General features: G+C 45.1%; 2 protein-coding genes across 2 annotated transcripts in view; one reads left to right on the top strand and one right to left on the bottom strand.

Annotated features, from left to right (window-relative positions):
* Nucleotides 1–5,510, top strand: part of KRI1 (KRI1 homolog) — a 27,269-nt gene extending 21,759 nt beyond the window's left edge. The window contains exons 15-19 of the mRNA XM_066593585.1: nt 19–169; nt 1,445–1,575; nt 1,899–1,963; nt 2,678–2,773; nt 4,883–5,510. Of these exons, the coding sequence (XP_066449682.1) occupies nt 19–169; nt 1,445–1,575; nt 1,899–1,963; nt 2,678–2,773; nt 4,883–5,420 (981 nt within the window). The 3' untranslated portion in view covers nt 5,421–5,510. The remainder of the gene's footprint in view (nt 1–18; nt 170–1,444; nt 1,576–1,898; nt 1,964–2,677; nt 2,774–4,882) is intronic.
* Nucleotides 5,438–15,385, bottom strand: part of ATG4D (autophagy related 4D cysteine peptidase) — a 22,204-nt gene continuing 12,256 nt past the window's right edge. Inside the window, exons 5-11 of the mRNA XM_066593586.1 lie at nt 13,665–13,989; nt 13,170–13,234; nt 12,970–13,097; nt 11,208–11,286; nt 10,635–10,711; nt 9,411–9,530; nt 5,438–9,163 (exon numbers count right to left, since the gene is read on the bottom strand). Coding sequence (XP_066449683.1) covers nt 8,990–9,163; nt 9,411–9,530; nt 10,635–10,711; nt 11,208–11,286; nt 12,970–13,097; nt 13,170–13,234; nt 13,665–13,989 — 968 coding nt within the window. The 3' untranslated portion in view covers nt 5,438–8,989. The remainder of the gene's footprint in view (nt 9,164–9,410; nt 9,531–10,634; nt 10,712–11,207; nt 11,287–12,969; nt 13,098–13,169; nt 13,235–13,664; nt 13,990–15,385) is intronic.

Genomic DNA, 15,385 nt, shown 5'->3' with positions numbered 1-15,385 from the left:
ACCTCTGCTTGCTTTCAGATGGATGCAGAATATGACCCGGAGACGGCGCCTGTTTCATCACGTAAAGAAAGGAAGAGAATGCGATTGGAGCAAGAGAAGAATGCAAAGAAGAAGAGAAAGTCAAAGTTTGCAGAAGCTGTGAGCAGACAGAAGCCTCTGTTCCAGCCAGGTGTGTGCTACCTCTTCTGTTCCCTGTTATCAGCAAGGTCATTAGTTGTGGAATAGGCATAATTTGAAAAGGTGTGCAGCCCCCTACATGGTTTGAGAGGTAGCCAGGAGAAGCAGTCAGTGACCATGGAGATCATTAGTTGTCACCCATACCCATTGGACTGTGGGTATGTGACAAACGAGGAACAGATCTGATCTCGTGTTGGAAACGGTACAAGCTTCAGGTGTGATTCTACCTGTGAATTATCACACGATGGTGATGTAATCCAAGATCCTTCATCCCCAGTGAGGGAGTTACAACCTCCACCCCTGATCACATGACTGTGACAACACAGGTACTATACGCACACGGCTGCTTTCCAGCTAGGTGTTCATTAGTATTTAATAGCAACTGAGGCGCAGGGGGTTTGTAGTGTAGTCTGCCCGTAATCCTGCACTAGGATGCAGGACCTTTGACGTCATCCTTGTGATCAGGGGCGGAGCATGGAACTCCCTTACTGGCATGGAAGTACCTTTAATTACGTCAGTCATGTGATCAGGGGCGCAGAGTATGTTAGTCATTCACTTGGGATGAGCGTCACTGTCATGTGATCAGGGGCGGAGCACGACAGTGATGTCATCATGGGTCCTTCAGCTCCAGTGCTGTGCTGCTTCTGATCCCTGTTGTATGGGATGAACAATGTATGTAGCAGAGCTGTATGTGTGATGTGCATGTAACACAGCTGTGTGGCGCACTGCACCAACAGAAACACTGGTACTATATAATTTCCTAATAATTACTAGCCTGCATCAAATACGCTTTAAAGCACAGTGTCCAAATCTACACCAAAATGGTGCGGATTTGGTCCTGGTTTTAATTGCGTAAAAGCTGCAAATTTGAACCCTTGCAGTATAAATAGGCATGCCGCAATTAAAGGTGTTAGCCAGGAACCGCCAAAAATGGCTGATGTCAATGGAAACTCATCCCGGGATGGGAAAATTCAGGCGCAGATCTTCTCACTACACTGTTGTGGAGGCTCCACCCTCACCTGTGCCACCATTCTCTCAGTGCATTGTTAAGCTCCGCCCTCACCTACAGCTCCACCTCTTCCCTCTCCGGTCTGCATATGAATTTTTTTTCATTCTAGCTGGGGTTCTCACAGGCTACGCTGGCAGCAGACATTTTATACCAGACGGCCCCTTTTAAGGGTCACATGTCTTGTTTTGGTACAGTCGAGACGAAATTACAATCGAACCGCTACGTGCGGACTCACCCTGCCCTTCGTGTAATCTACAGGTGACAAGAGCTTCCAGGAGTACGTGGAGGAGTATTACAAATTAGATTACGAGGATATAGTGGATGATCTGCCATGCCGATTCAACTATCGGACGGTGGTTCCCTGTGACTTTGGCCTCTCGACAGATGAGGTAAGTGTCTGTGACCTAGGTAATCGCTCTGCTCTCTGGCTGCTGATAGGAGCGGTGGTGTCCCCAAAAAGGTTCCTTTAATCTAAGACAGATGATCAAACATTCCAGATTAGCAGTTGGATATAGAACAAAAGCAGTAGTCCTGACACCTCGCTATACAATACTCCACTGTAGCAGGTTTATGGTTGGGGGTTCTTGTGAGAGTCCAGAACGGGGAGCTCTGTGCCAGATTACTAGATGTCTGTCCCCCAGAAGGGCAGGTCTGAGTGGAGTTCTTATACGTGTGCTGCTTGATGCTCATCTCTGACGGCTTCTTCCCTCAGATCTTGACCGCCGATGACAAGGACTTGAACAGATGGTGTTCCTTAAGGAAAACCTGCATGTACAGGTGAGTCCCAGAATTCATTGGAACGGAAATAAGACGTCTTACAGTATAAATCGGAGAGGGTGCTAAAGGGCAATCTTGTCTAAAGAAAACCTCTCAAAGTGTAATGAAGATAATGGCCCCGGTTGGCCCGGCTAAGTAAGATTTCCTTCAGTGCACGGTGCGCTGAATCCCTGCATCGTCTTCAGGCATGTACCAGGCCTACATTTCTGACATAAATTGCGCTGGTTTGTGGCATAAATTATACATAAATCTTTTGCCCCCTGCCAATAAGTCCTGCCCACCCCAAAAAGCGGTGAGGCCGGCGCACAAGGCTGAAAAGTTACAAACTTTTTGTGTAAGTGGCCCTTGAACAAAATTTTGTGACTCTACAAGAAAACTGGGGAAGCAAATGTCCCCCAAAATGTATGAGAACGTTGTAGAGATTTCCAGGAACAGAGTATCCACATTAGAATATATGACAAATGCTAAACTATCAGGTGCAGCAAAGTGTTGGCAGAGGACCACAAGCGTTGGTGCGCTCAGTGCCCCCTAGTGGGCAGCTCTCATGTGGTTAATCCTTCTGCTTCATAATACTGTAGCCCATAGCCCAAATAGTAGGGGGCAGGGAGACCGTAACTCTCTGGGATCTGTGGAGGGACCACAAGAGGATTTGTCTCTAGAAATGTTGAGGTATTGCGGCCAATGTCAAATCAGGAAATACAATTTGTGTTCCAGATCAGAAAAGGAGGATTTGTACGATGAAAATATCTACAATCAGAAAGGACAAAACACCTGGAAGAAGCAGCAGATCTTGAAGACTTTATTTCAAAGGTGAGCGCATTGTGCTCTGTCTAGTCTGTTCCCAGATTCTCGGCTTAAAAGGAACCTGTCACATCTGTGTGTGTCGGACCACCTACAGATGAGTGAGGTAGGTAGAGCTGGTTTCAAGTCTCATCTGGTAAGTTTCTACAGCCGTCATTCCTCCAGCAATTGCCTTTATAAATTTCCTGTGCAAATGTCAGCCCACCGGTCTGTAATTCCTTGTATAAAACCTCTCTCCGATATCAGCGCCCGATCGGAGATGCATCCTTACCAGCGCAGATGACTGAGCAAAATCTGCGCACAAAAGGATCTGCCGATCTTTGTGAGATTTCAGTCATCCTGTGGATGATGTAGGTGACTTCACACAGTCCGAGAGAAGAGGGTTTATGAAAGAAACCAGAGACAGACCAGTCGGCTGACAATTGCCTGCAGTGTGGGAAAGTTTAAAAGGAAATTTCTTGGGGGGGTGATGGGGGCAGAAACGGAAGCTGGATTAGATTTTGTACAAGCTCTACAACATGCTCAAAAGTGTTGATCGGGTCCCTTTTAAAGGGGCTTTTCACTTTGGACAATGCCTACTTGTCAGAAGGTATTTAAAGTCCCCTGGTGCAAGCACCGAGTCATGAATGACGCCTAGGGTGACGTCACATAGTGATGTTTTTGCCAGTAAGTGTTCACAATTTCTCTGCAGTGTCCCCATATGAAAAAAAGAAGCATTACATGGTTGTCCATTCACAGAGGAAGCTCTCTTAACTCAGAAATAGGGTGTGAGAAAATAGGTTTTCTCATCTGCATCTTTGGGGGACACGGCTGAAGACCATGGGTGTAGCTACTGCCACTAGGAGGCGGACACTAAGCAGAAAAGTGTGAGCTCCTCCTACCCTTCCTGCAGGCACCAATATATAACTAGTTTTAGCATAGTGTCCCATGCTGTACCTTTCGCTGCTCCAGTCCCCGAAATTTGGATAGTAAAAAGGGCGCACAGGAACGGAAGCGAAGGCCCTCTGTGAATCAGAGACCATCCTAGTGTCCCCGTTCTCAGATCTCTTCTACTAAGTCTTCCACATAAAGAGCGACCGTTGAACCCCCCCACCCCTCCTCCAACCCCACTACTCGATTGGTCCAGTGGGAGGGGCGGGGCAATTATCCCTAAATTCAGGGAAACTTGGTTCTCAGATGCTTTGGGAAGTCGTGTCTTCAGGCTCCACCTCCCAGATCATTCTCCAGTTCCAGAATTCCAAGGTCTCCCCCCAAGGCCAGAGCTTTTCTTTGGGCAATAGACAACCTATACTCAAGGCGTCGACGTTCCCATGCTTCATCAGTGTTTTGCAGGTTTCTATTCAAATATTTTCATGGTATCCAAGAAGGATGGCTTTGTCAGACCAGTTCTGGATCTGAAGAAGATGAAGCAGTATGTAAAAGTCTGGCATTTTTGCATTAAGTCACTAAGATCTGTCATTACTTCCATGGAACTGCAGGAGTTTATCATCCGCTATGCAGGTGTGTAAGGTCGCTACGTGGACCTCTTTGCACACCTTCTCAAAGTTTTTGACCGAGGGAGGCATCTGCAGATGCAAAGGTATACACCCAGTAAGAGTTTCATAAACCCCTCCCGAGTCTTCTATAATTTTCCCACCCTCAAGGAACTGTTTTGGAACATTCCAAGATCTTCCACTGTGTCCTCCAATGATACGGACGAGAAAACAAGATTTTTGTACTTGTTTTAAAATCTCTCATGTCATTCATTGGGGGGCACAGCACTCACACGTGCTATTTTTTTTTTTTTTACTGATATTCCTCCTTGTTGGAGAGTTCTCTTTGCAGTTGTACATGGGGTGTTACATTTAATAGTTCTGTTATATTGAATTATTTTGGTATCCTACTGCTTGCATATAAACTGGTTAGCTTGGTGCCTGCAGGAGGGGTATAGCTAGTGGGAGGAGCTAACACTTTTCTGTTTAGTGTCCATCTCCTAGTGGCAGTAGCTATACCTAAGGTTTACAGCTGTGCCCCTCAATGACCGACACGAGAAATAGATTAAGCCAAGTACAAGTCGTGGTTTTTTTTTGGTTTTTTTTAATACGGGATACCACTTTAATCGCTCTCTTCTTCCTATAGTAATGATGACGATTCAGAAACTCCAACAACTTCCAAACCTAAACTGGGGAAGAAACAGCGAGACAGGTTGATAAACCAGGCTGAGGAACAGAACGATGACCTCGAGTCGGCTGCAGTGTCACCTCCACCCAAGGTGGAAACTGATGACCATAAGATATCTCCAAGGGCTGAACCATCACCCAAGAAGCTGGCAAGTACAGAGGAGAAACCAGTAACCGTAACTCCACAGTTAGAAAAGGGTAAGCACAAGAAGATCCTGCCAAAACAGAAAAAGGACTCCGCCGTTCTCTCTGCCGGCACAGCAGCAGAAGCCAAGGCGACTGACTTGTTCTTGAAAGACAAACGAAAGAAAGTGAAAAGGAAGGGTGGACAGCTTTTGGGTAGCAAAGTGCGTTTGGGTGGGCAAGAATTCAGTGGGCACAGGCTGTGGGCATATGGCTTGAACCCTAAGAGGTTGAAGTACAGGCAGCTTGGCCGGGAGAGACGAAAACTGAAGGAGAAGCAAGAAAAAAGGAAGAAGAGCGGCAAATCTGAGTAAATGCTGTCATTCAGTACAAGGACCAGAAGAGACTTTTTTTCAATAAAAACAAAACTTTATTTACCAGATAATAAAGTGATTTCCACAATATACAGATTTCATGTTTCATTCCAGTTTATGAAAGTGACCCTCTGGTCTTAGACAAACCAAGATGGCTGCACGGCTTTGTGACAACCTGACGCACGCCTGCATTGATTGATCAAAGTTGCCCATGTGAGCAGCACAGACTAGTCAGAGCAGCATGGAGGGTCTTGGATTACCAGTGTAGACTAATGCACAGTGTACATCATGGAGCCGGAAGCCGTGCGGCCATCTTTGTCCAGGACAGGGGAGTTGCTTTAAGGATTTGTCACCAGACAGATCTTTGTATTGGGACATTTATAATGGACACCATCTTGGCCGGGGGCTCACTGCCATACGCAGGATGTTGGGCACAGACCATGGGCATCCATCTGTGTGCTGTCCAATCCCCACACATTGAATGCCCTATTATCTGCAAAAAACTAAAAAAATAGGACATGCTACAAATTTCACTGATCTGTATGGAAAAATTGTGCGCGTGTAACGCAGCGCAAATTTTAAGTCTGCCGTAGGGTAATTTAGGCTGCGGACTATTAGTGAGGATTTCACCTCTTCAAATAAGAGGGCAAAATCCGCATCTTACATGTGGATCCACGCCAGAATATGAAGTGGACTTTGTGCTGAAACAAACATGCTACATGTAGACATGAGGCCTATAGAGCAGCCGTAGCCTCCACCATGTCTGTCCTAGGAAACCCTTGGGATGGGAAGCTCTGCATCCTGCGGCTCCTCTGTTATTCCTCTTAAAAAATGTGTCACCCTTGTGAACGGCTAAGCATCAGTGCTAAGCATCCCAGATCTGGACACACCATATGGACAAGTGGAGTGGTAAAATCAAATTGTCAATTAGTAATATATTTCCAGTAGCAATCACAGCATTGACTTCAAGAAAGCTGGTAAGGCCTCTATAAAGGTGACTTATAAATGCCTCAACGAGGTTGTCTGGTTACCGGACAAGCATACTTCCACAGGGCTGTAAGGGTTAAAATAACCACCTGAAACATACTTACCCGCCGTGGTGGTTGCTGTGATGGCACAGGAACTCAGGTGCCCCACTTATAGCATTCCTGGCATCACAGCGCTCTGATGCCGAGAGAACGGCCGGTGATGCTGCAGCAGTCGCCCATCACAACCACCATCGGGGGTGGGGGGTGGAAGATGTCTGTGTTTCAGGTTATTCTTTTAACCCATCCGGCCCTAGTGAAGGGGGGTGTTTGGTTAGCAGACAACCCCTTTAATGTAAAGGCATCTGCCTGGTGACCCATTCACTCTACAACATCCAGACTTACATGTACAGTGCATTTCCCATAAACCTTCCACAGCAGGCCAGTGCCAAGACAACAATGAGTCTCCCCCCCGCAGGATCGTATGTATTCCTTCAACCCCACAACCGGTGTATATAAACACATTAAATAGAGCAATTCTCCTTTCGACAACCCCTCACTGTCCACTCTATACCCAAATGTCCAGTACTACTACCCTTGAGCCTCGGCCGTGGCCCCTTTGAACTCTGCATCCTTTTCTCCACAACAGTCCAAGGCGGCCACTCTTCTAGAAGTAGGGTGGCCCCGGCCGCATCCGTTTTACAGAGGTCCCCATTTTCTTCAGGTCTTCTAGCTGCCCGGTTCCGCTCTACAGTGTTTTAGTTTCTTTGCATATTGCTTATTTCTTGGCAGAAACCAGTATCTATAAGCCAGTAAAGTCACGGGGCGAGGTGAAGACGTTTAGGGTGCATCAAGTAGAACTGGGGTTCAAAAGATGTAGAAAATGAGTCAGCGCAGGCTGCTTCTACATCTAGGGAAAGTGACCTGGCACCCCGCCAGTACCTGAGGTTTGACCCCAACAGTGTCTATAAAACAGTGAATGGAAACCCCCATCAATTAAGGGGTTCTATGAAATAAGAAAAGCATAGCTGATTGATTGCAGAAACAGAGCCATTCTTGTGTTGTATTGCAATGTAGCCGCATAGAGTTGAGCTGCAATACCACATACTGCCCTTGGGTTGGGAGTGGCGCTGTTTCTGGAAGAATGCAGCCATGTGTTTTTGTCTACTCTCCCTTATAGCGGCCGGTTGTCAATGAATGGAGCATACATTTTCTCAAGTCTGAGCTCAGCATACAAAACGGATAAAAAGAATTAAAGGAGCCATCTCATGATAGGTTTTAGCTGTCATACAGATTATGGCTCATCCTGAAGTGTAGGGCAGCAGGAGCCACACATGCGGACCACCCCCTCCATTAATTGCAATGGGACGGCCAGCTATGTCCAGCAGTCCCACCTAAAGGGGTATTTTTGATGTTTTGTGTCAGGAGCAGGTTGACACTGTATAAAATAAAAATACACATAGCCCGCAAAGGGTGGTATCTGCTGCTGTGATGCTCTGTTTACATTGGAGGCAGCGGTCACATGAGTTGTTCACCAATGGGTGGTCGGCAGGGGTGTCATCAGTGATGTCCCGTAAACCTGACTTGGGACTTGTACATTATAGGTCCACATGATAGGTTTACAGGATGTCACCAGACCTGCTTGCCAAAAGACGTCACATGTCAAATGCAGCACCGGACTGCTGAACCGGCGGTCCGGCACAGCGGAGAGTATATTTCTTATACATAGTTTTAGGCACAAGGGGCCCACAATTAAATAAAAGTAGTAACTTGGATAACCCCTTTAAGTGAATGGAGTGGTAGTGCGGCCATACACTTCAGGATGAGCCAGAGCTAGACTCTACATCTCACCTGTCGTGCGAGAACCTTTTAAAGCAAACCTGTGGCCGGGTTTTACTCTTCTGTACTATTTACAGCAGGATATCAGTCATTAATGAAGTTTTCCATCTATGTTACTTTTGTTGCACCTACGTCCAGCATACTTGTAGAGAACTCCAGCATGGTGTGTTTATTAGGTCCGGTGTGCATACTAGACCATTCCAGCCGGCCAGGGTCTCCTCTATAAACATGGCCCTCTCTCTTTGATTGATGGGGATGACATCCCTATGCCATCCATGAATCCTGGGAAAAGCACGTGCACCGTTGGCCTTGCCCTGCCGTGGGCAAAGACATCAGCGTGCAAAGCACACATGCCAGATGTGACGGGCCTTGTGGATGATGTAGGGACATAATCCACACAATCAAAGGGAGACTGGCATGTTTACAGAGGGACTCCAGCCAGCCGGAATCATTAATGATTGATTTACTGCCATAAACTGTTTAGGAGGGTAAAACCTGGTGTGATTTCCCTTTAATTGGTTCCAAGCTAGACAAGGATTTGTGCCACGGCCCACAGCAGTGCACTGATTCTGACATGACATTCCACACCAAGTCATATCACGGGGCTGGCCATTACCCAGGCGGAGACCGTCTAGACAGTGATTCGACACATATTGACACGTTTAAAAAAAGATCAATGTAACGGCAAGCATCAGAAAGCGAGGCCACCTCTAACACGAAGTGCAGCCCCGTACAGCAGGTCTTAGGAGGTCCCCGTCCCCCAGCTTATATGAACTCAAACTCATCTGAACTGGGTCTCTTCGCCATCGTCCACCTCGTGCGATGAGCATGGGGATAAGAGGAGCGCGGCGGCACCTCCGGCACGTGGAATTCCTGAGCGTGGCTCTCTGAGATACTGAACACGGGATATTTCTCCTCTGCTGATGGAGAACTTAACACCTAGAGAGGAAAAAGGGAGTTATATACAGTGATATAGGAGCAGGGGGTGTATTTTATGTGAATTGTCACCTAGGAGTCTGGGACAGCGGGGTGACACAGATGACGAGCATTTGAAGAAGCAGACTAAAAGTCTAGCAACTCTCTGTATGTCTGCTATAGATGCAAGCAATGCGGGACAGTGAGCATCACATCTGTGTCAGGCGGGCACCGTAAAGCAATGCATCTATGGATCATGTACTATACGCACCTTTGTCAGATGATCACAAAGTGCTCCAAAATCTGCTCGGTTTCTGGCGTAAAAAGCGATTGTGCAGCTAGGATCCATCTTAACGATAGACATCTTGCGTGGGGAATTACAGTGAAAAGTCTGTGGAAATGAAAAGATGCAATCTTCAAGAGCGCCACCACCTCTAGCCAACGTTTTACACTCACTATTCTGCTGGTGGAGTCACTGTGTGCATACATTACTTATCCTGTACTGATCCTGAGTTACATCCTGTATTATACTCCAGAGCTGCACTCACTATTCTGCTGGTGGAGTCACTGTGTACATACATTACTTATCCTGTACTGATCCTGAGTTACATCTTGTATTATACTCCAGAGCTACACTCACTATTCTGCTGGTGGAGTCACTGTGTACATACATTACTTATCCTGTACTGATCCTGAGTTACATCCTGTATTATACTCCAGAGCTGCACTCACTACTCTGCTCAGTATCAGTACAGGATAAGTAATGTATGTACACAGTGACTCCACCAGCAGAATAGTGAGTGCAGCTCTGGAGTATAATATAGAATGTAATCAGAATCAGTACAGGATAAGTAATGTATGTACACAGTGACTCCACCAGCAGAATAGTGAGTGCAGCTCTGGAGTATAACACAGGATGTACCTCAGGATGAGTACAGGATAAGTAATGTATGTACACAGTGACTCCACCAGCAGAATAGTGAGTGCAGCTCTGGAGTATAATACAGGATGTAACTCAGGATCAGTACAGGATAAGTAATGTATGTACACAGTGACTCCACCAGCAGAATAGTGAGTGCAGCTCTGGAGTATAATACAGGATGTAACTCAGGATCAGTACAGGATAAGTAATGTATGTACACAGTGACTCCACCAGCTGAATAGTGAGTGCAGCTCTGGAGTATAATGCAAGATATAACTCAGGAGCAGTACAGGATAAGTAATGTATGTACACAGTGACTCCACCAGCAGGTAGTGAGCGCAGCTCTGGATTATAATGTAGAATGTAATCAGGATCAGTACAGGATAAGTAATGTATGTACACAGTGACTCCACCAGCAGAATAGTGAGTGCAGCTCTGGAGTATAATATAGAATGTACTCAGGATCAGTACAGGATAAGTAATGTACGTACACACTCCTGAGATTAACTGTACATGCAGAATGTTGCTGAATATACCCCTTATATATACTGTATATGTTTGCCAGATACTCACATCCAGAGGAAAGTCATCTGTACGGGTGTCTACATACGCCTGGCAGTAATGTGGATCCAAGTATAACAGATGGTTATCTGCCAAAAACCAGAATGTTACATTAGACACAGGAATATGATGTACAGCTGGCCATACATGAGAACAAACAAGTTCAGGTCCACTGATGATATAACGTGAGCGGGCACAGGTATCTACACTCAGGGGGGGATCACTATTCCCGTATTACATATATCCTATTTCCCAGCTGAACTTGTCTGACTACTGGTTTAAATTTTTCTGCACCATTTTTCCCTCCATGGTAGAAACTCTCTCTCCCTCTGCTACTAGGCGGCACCATCGCCTTCTCATCAGTGGGGGTCTGTCTGCGTGGAGCCCCATTATTGTGTCTCCTGCAAACAGTTGATTGGCGGGGTTGTCAGGAATCGGACCCCCAACAATTGGATATTGATCCTTAGGGTAGATCATCAGTATAAAGGTCCCGGAATACCCCTATAAACTAAATGTATGTTAGTGGGGGGAGCAGGGCGATCGCTCTGATATGTATGACTGGAGTAATCGCATGGAAGTACAAACCTTGATAACCAATGAAATACAGCGAATGTTTGGGTTTTCCTCCTATAATCCCCAGACAGGACGGCATCTGCAGGAAGTCCTGAAAAGAACGACAAGATCATTAGCTTATAGTCACTGACTGCTCAATGTATACCGACTACCTGTAAGAAGACCCCACTATTACAAATAGCGAACCGAAATTACATGTAATGTCAGACCAATCTGATCAGCTTCTATGATGATGTAAGCTCTAGGCTGGACCTGGGAGAGTCTATTGATCTCCTATATCTGGACTTCTCTAAGGCATTTGACACCGTGCCGCATAATAGGCTGATATATAAAATGAGGCAGCTCGGATTGGGCGAAGACGTGTGTATCTGGGTAAAGAATTGGCTCAGAGATAGAAAGCAGAGGGGGGTAATAAATGGTTCGTACTGATTGGGCCGCCGTCACTAGTGGGGGCCACAGGGTTCAGTATTGGGCCCCATACTGTCCAATATATTTATCAATGACCTGATAGAGGGGCTGCACAGTAAGATATCAATATTTGCAGATGATACAAAATTATACAATATAATTAATGCAACGGAGGACAATGTGCGGCTACAAACGGACCTGGATAAGCTGGGGGCTTGGGCAGGAAAATGGCAAATGAAGTTCAATGTTGAAAAATGTAAGGTTCTGCACATGGGCAGGAGAAACGGATGTCACCAATATACACTAAATGGGGTACCACTGGGGAAAAGTGATATGGAAAAGGACCTGGGGGTACTAGTGGATTGTCGACTAAACTGAAGTAACCAATGCCAGTCAGCTGCAGCAAAAGTTAATAAAGTCTTAAGTTTGCATTAAAAGAGGTATAGGGCCGAGGGAAGAGAACATTATCCTCCCACTATATAAGGCACTTGTCAGGCCCCACATGGAATACTGCGTACAGTTCTGGTCACCGTGCTCAGCAAAGATGTTACAGTGCTGGAGGGGGTTCAAAGAAGGGCAACTAAACTAATACATGGAATGAGAGGACTGGAATACCCAGAGAGGCATCAAAACTGGGATTATTCACCCTGGAAAAAAGACAGCTAAGGGGTGATCAAATAACTATGTATAAATACATGAGGGGACGATACAAGGATCTCTCCCAGGATCTCTTTATACCCAGGACTGCGACGGTAACAAGAGGGCATCCGCTACGTCTAGAAGAAAGCAGGTTTCATCATCAACATAGTAGAGGGTTCTTTACTGTAAGAGCAGTGAGACTGTGGAACTCTCTGCCTGAGGACGTGGTGATGGCAAAATCCATAGAGGAGTTTAAAAGGGGACTAGATGTCTTTGTAGAGCGCTATGATGATACGGGATATAGACATTAGGTGACCCGCGGGTTGTTGATCCGAAGATCTTCCGACTGCCAGACTTGAAGTCAGGTAGGAGCTTTTCAAATGTTGATCTAGAGATTATTCTGAAGGAATTTTTTTCCCTGAAAATTGGGTAAATTGGCTTCTGCCTCATTGATTTTTTTTCCTTCCTCCGGATCAACATGGAGGGTTAGGTGGAAACAGGCTGAACTGGATGGCCATTGTCTTTTTTCAGCCTAACATACTATGTTACTATGTAATATATACTCCAGTCACATCCAGAGCTGCATGCAGCATCCTGCCAGCATCTTGATAGCTTGTATCATCTCACATCCCTCCTGCTGGTTCAGTGTCTTTACAGAATATACCCCAAGGCCTCCTATAGAGGGACACAGAGTGTTGACAACAGTAAGTTATGCAGGTTCTGTCACCTTAATGCACTGCTTGTATACTGGGTTGAAGGCCTCTCCCCCGAAGCGTATAGGTATGAGGATGATGACTGCTCTTACTGCACCAGCTTTGACTGTATCCAGCAGCTGCTCCACATCAGCCCTGTACACTGAGTAGATACAAAGGGTTAAAGATGGCATCAGTCATACCACTCAGCCCCCTTCCCCATCGCACCTCATACCTGTACAGTCCTGAGACACATACACGGACAGCTCCGGGACTTGGGGAGAGGTTTCCAGGGCTTTCCTGAGGATGCAAACACAAAGTTACACAGAAACTGGAACCGCAAGCTGTGCATTAATCTCAGTGGCTGTGAGCAGCTCAACTCTGGAGCTCCCCCTACTGGCCAAAAGGTAACACTAGTGAAGACTATGAGCCAGGACTTCCCTCACCCCTTCCCTCTCCAAACATCCTCAAAATGGAGGAGTTATCTTCAAAAGTGGGAAAGGGGTCGTCTGCTGTGACTACTGGGGAAAATGTGGAGTAGTGGCCTGTGGCCACTAGGGAACCTGAGGGGGTATCAGCATTACTGGATAATTTAGGGAGGGGTGGGGTGGCCTACGGTGATTACTGGGGAATTAGAGAGGAATATACTGCCATGACTGCTAGGGAATGTGGGAAGGTATGGCCTGTTGTAACCACAAGCTCTTTACTGTGGAAAGAAGGTCCTCCTCACCTCATGATGTGAGCCACAATACTAGGGCTGTACCAGTCTCCTGCCTTCTTCCCGAGGCTTCCCCCTAATTTCACCATCTGATGGAGACCAAAAGGGGCATCAGGGTGGTCTGAGAGCCATCGTAGGATGTCCCTATGGATATGCTCCTGATGAGGATCTTGTGCATGAGGTTTAGAAGGACAGGATGCAGAACGGGAGTGCATGCGACTTGAAAGAGAGGCAGGTGAAGACATAGAAGACAATGACTTAAGGGCTGGCGGGGAGGAGGACCGAATGGGTTCCATCTCAACGATAAGGGTGTCCAATGCTTCTGGCCAGAACCAATCTGAGTGACAAAGACATCAATATATAATGTATACAGTGCTAAAGCGTCAGATGGAAAAAAAGGAAAAAAGGAAAATAATTTTTATATAGCCTTGTACAATAGGGGGCAGTATTATAGTAGTTATATTCTTGTACATAGGGGGCAGTATTATAGTAGTTATATTCTTGTACATAGAAGCAGTATTATACTAGTTATATTCTTGTACATAGGGGGCAGTATTATAGTAGTTATATTCTTGTACATAGGGGGCAGTATTATACTAGTTATATTCTTGTACATAGGGGGCAGTATTATAGTAGTTATATTCTTGTACATAGGAGGCAGTATTATAGTAGTTATATTCTTGTACATAGGGGGCAGTATTATAGTAGTTATATTCTTGTACATAGGGGGCAGTATTATAGTAGTTATATTCTTGTACATAGGAGGCAGTATTATAGTAGTTATATTCTTGTACATAGGGGGCAGTATTATAGTAGTTATATTCTTGTACGTAGGAGGCAGTATTATAGTAGTTATATTCTTGTACATAGGAGGCAGTATTATAGTAGTTATATTCTTGTACATAGGGGGCAGTATTATAGTGGTTATAGTCTTGTACATAGGGGGCAGTATTATAGTAGTTATATTCTTGTACATATGAGTAGTATTATAGTAGTTATATTCTTGTACATAGGAGGCAGTATTATAGTAGTTATATTCTTGTACATAGGAGGCAGTATTATAGTAGTTATATTTTTGTACATAGGGGGCAGTATTCTAGTAGTTATATTCTTGTACATAGGGGGCAGTATTATAGTAGTTATATTCTTGTACATAGGGGGCAGTATTATAGTAGTTATATTCTTGTACATAGGGGGCAGTATTATAGTAGTTATATTCTTGTACATGGGGGCAGTATTATAGTAGTTATATTCTTGTACATAGGGAGCAGTATTATAGTAGTTATATTCTTGTACATAGGAGGCAGTATTATAGTAGTTATATTCTTGTACATAGTGGGCAGTATTATAGTAGTTATATTCTTGTACATAGGGGGCAGTATTATAGTAGTTATATTCTTGTACATAGGGGGCAGTATTATAGTAGTTATATTCTTGTACATAGGAGGCAGTATTATAGTAGTTATATTCTTGAACATAGGGGGCAGTATTATAGTAGTTATATTCTTGTACATATGAGTAGTATTATAGTAGTTATATTCTTGTACATAAGGGCAGTATTACAGTAGTTATATTCTTGTACATAGAGGGCAGTATTATAGTAGTTATATTCTTGTACATAGGGGGCAGTATTATAGTAGTTATATTCTTGTACATAGGGGGCAGTATTATAGTAGTTATATTCTTGTACATAGGGGGCAGTATTATAGTAGTTATATTCTTGCACATAGGGG

Source organism: Eleutherodactylus coqui, chromosome 2 (assembly GCF_035609145.1).
Source record: "Eleutherodactylus coqui strain aEleCoq1 chromosome 2, aEleCoq1.hap1, whole genome shotgun sequence".
Classification (NCBI taxonomy): Eukaryota; Metazoa; Chordata; class Amphibia; order Anura; family Eleutherodactylidae; genus Eleutherodactylus; species Eleutherodactylus coqui.
Note: the sequence above shows the minus strand (reverse complement) of the source record. Positions and strands in the feature narration are given on the sequence as shown.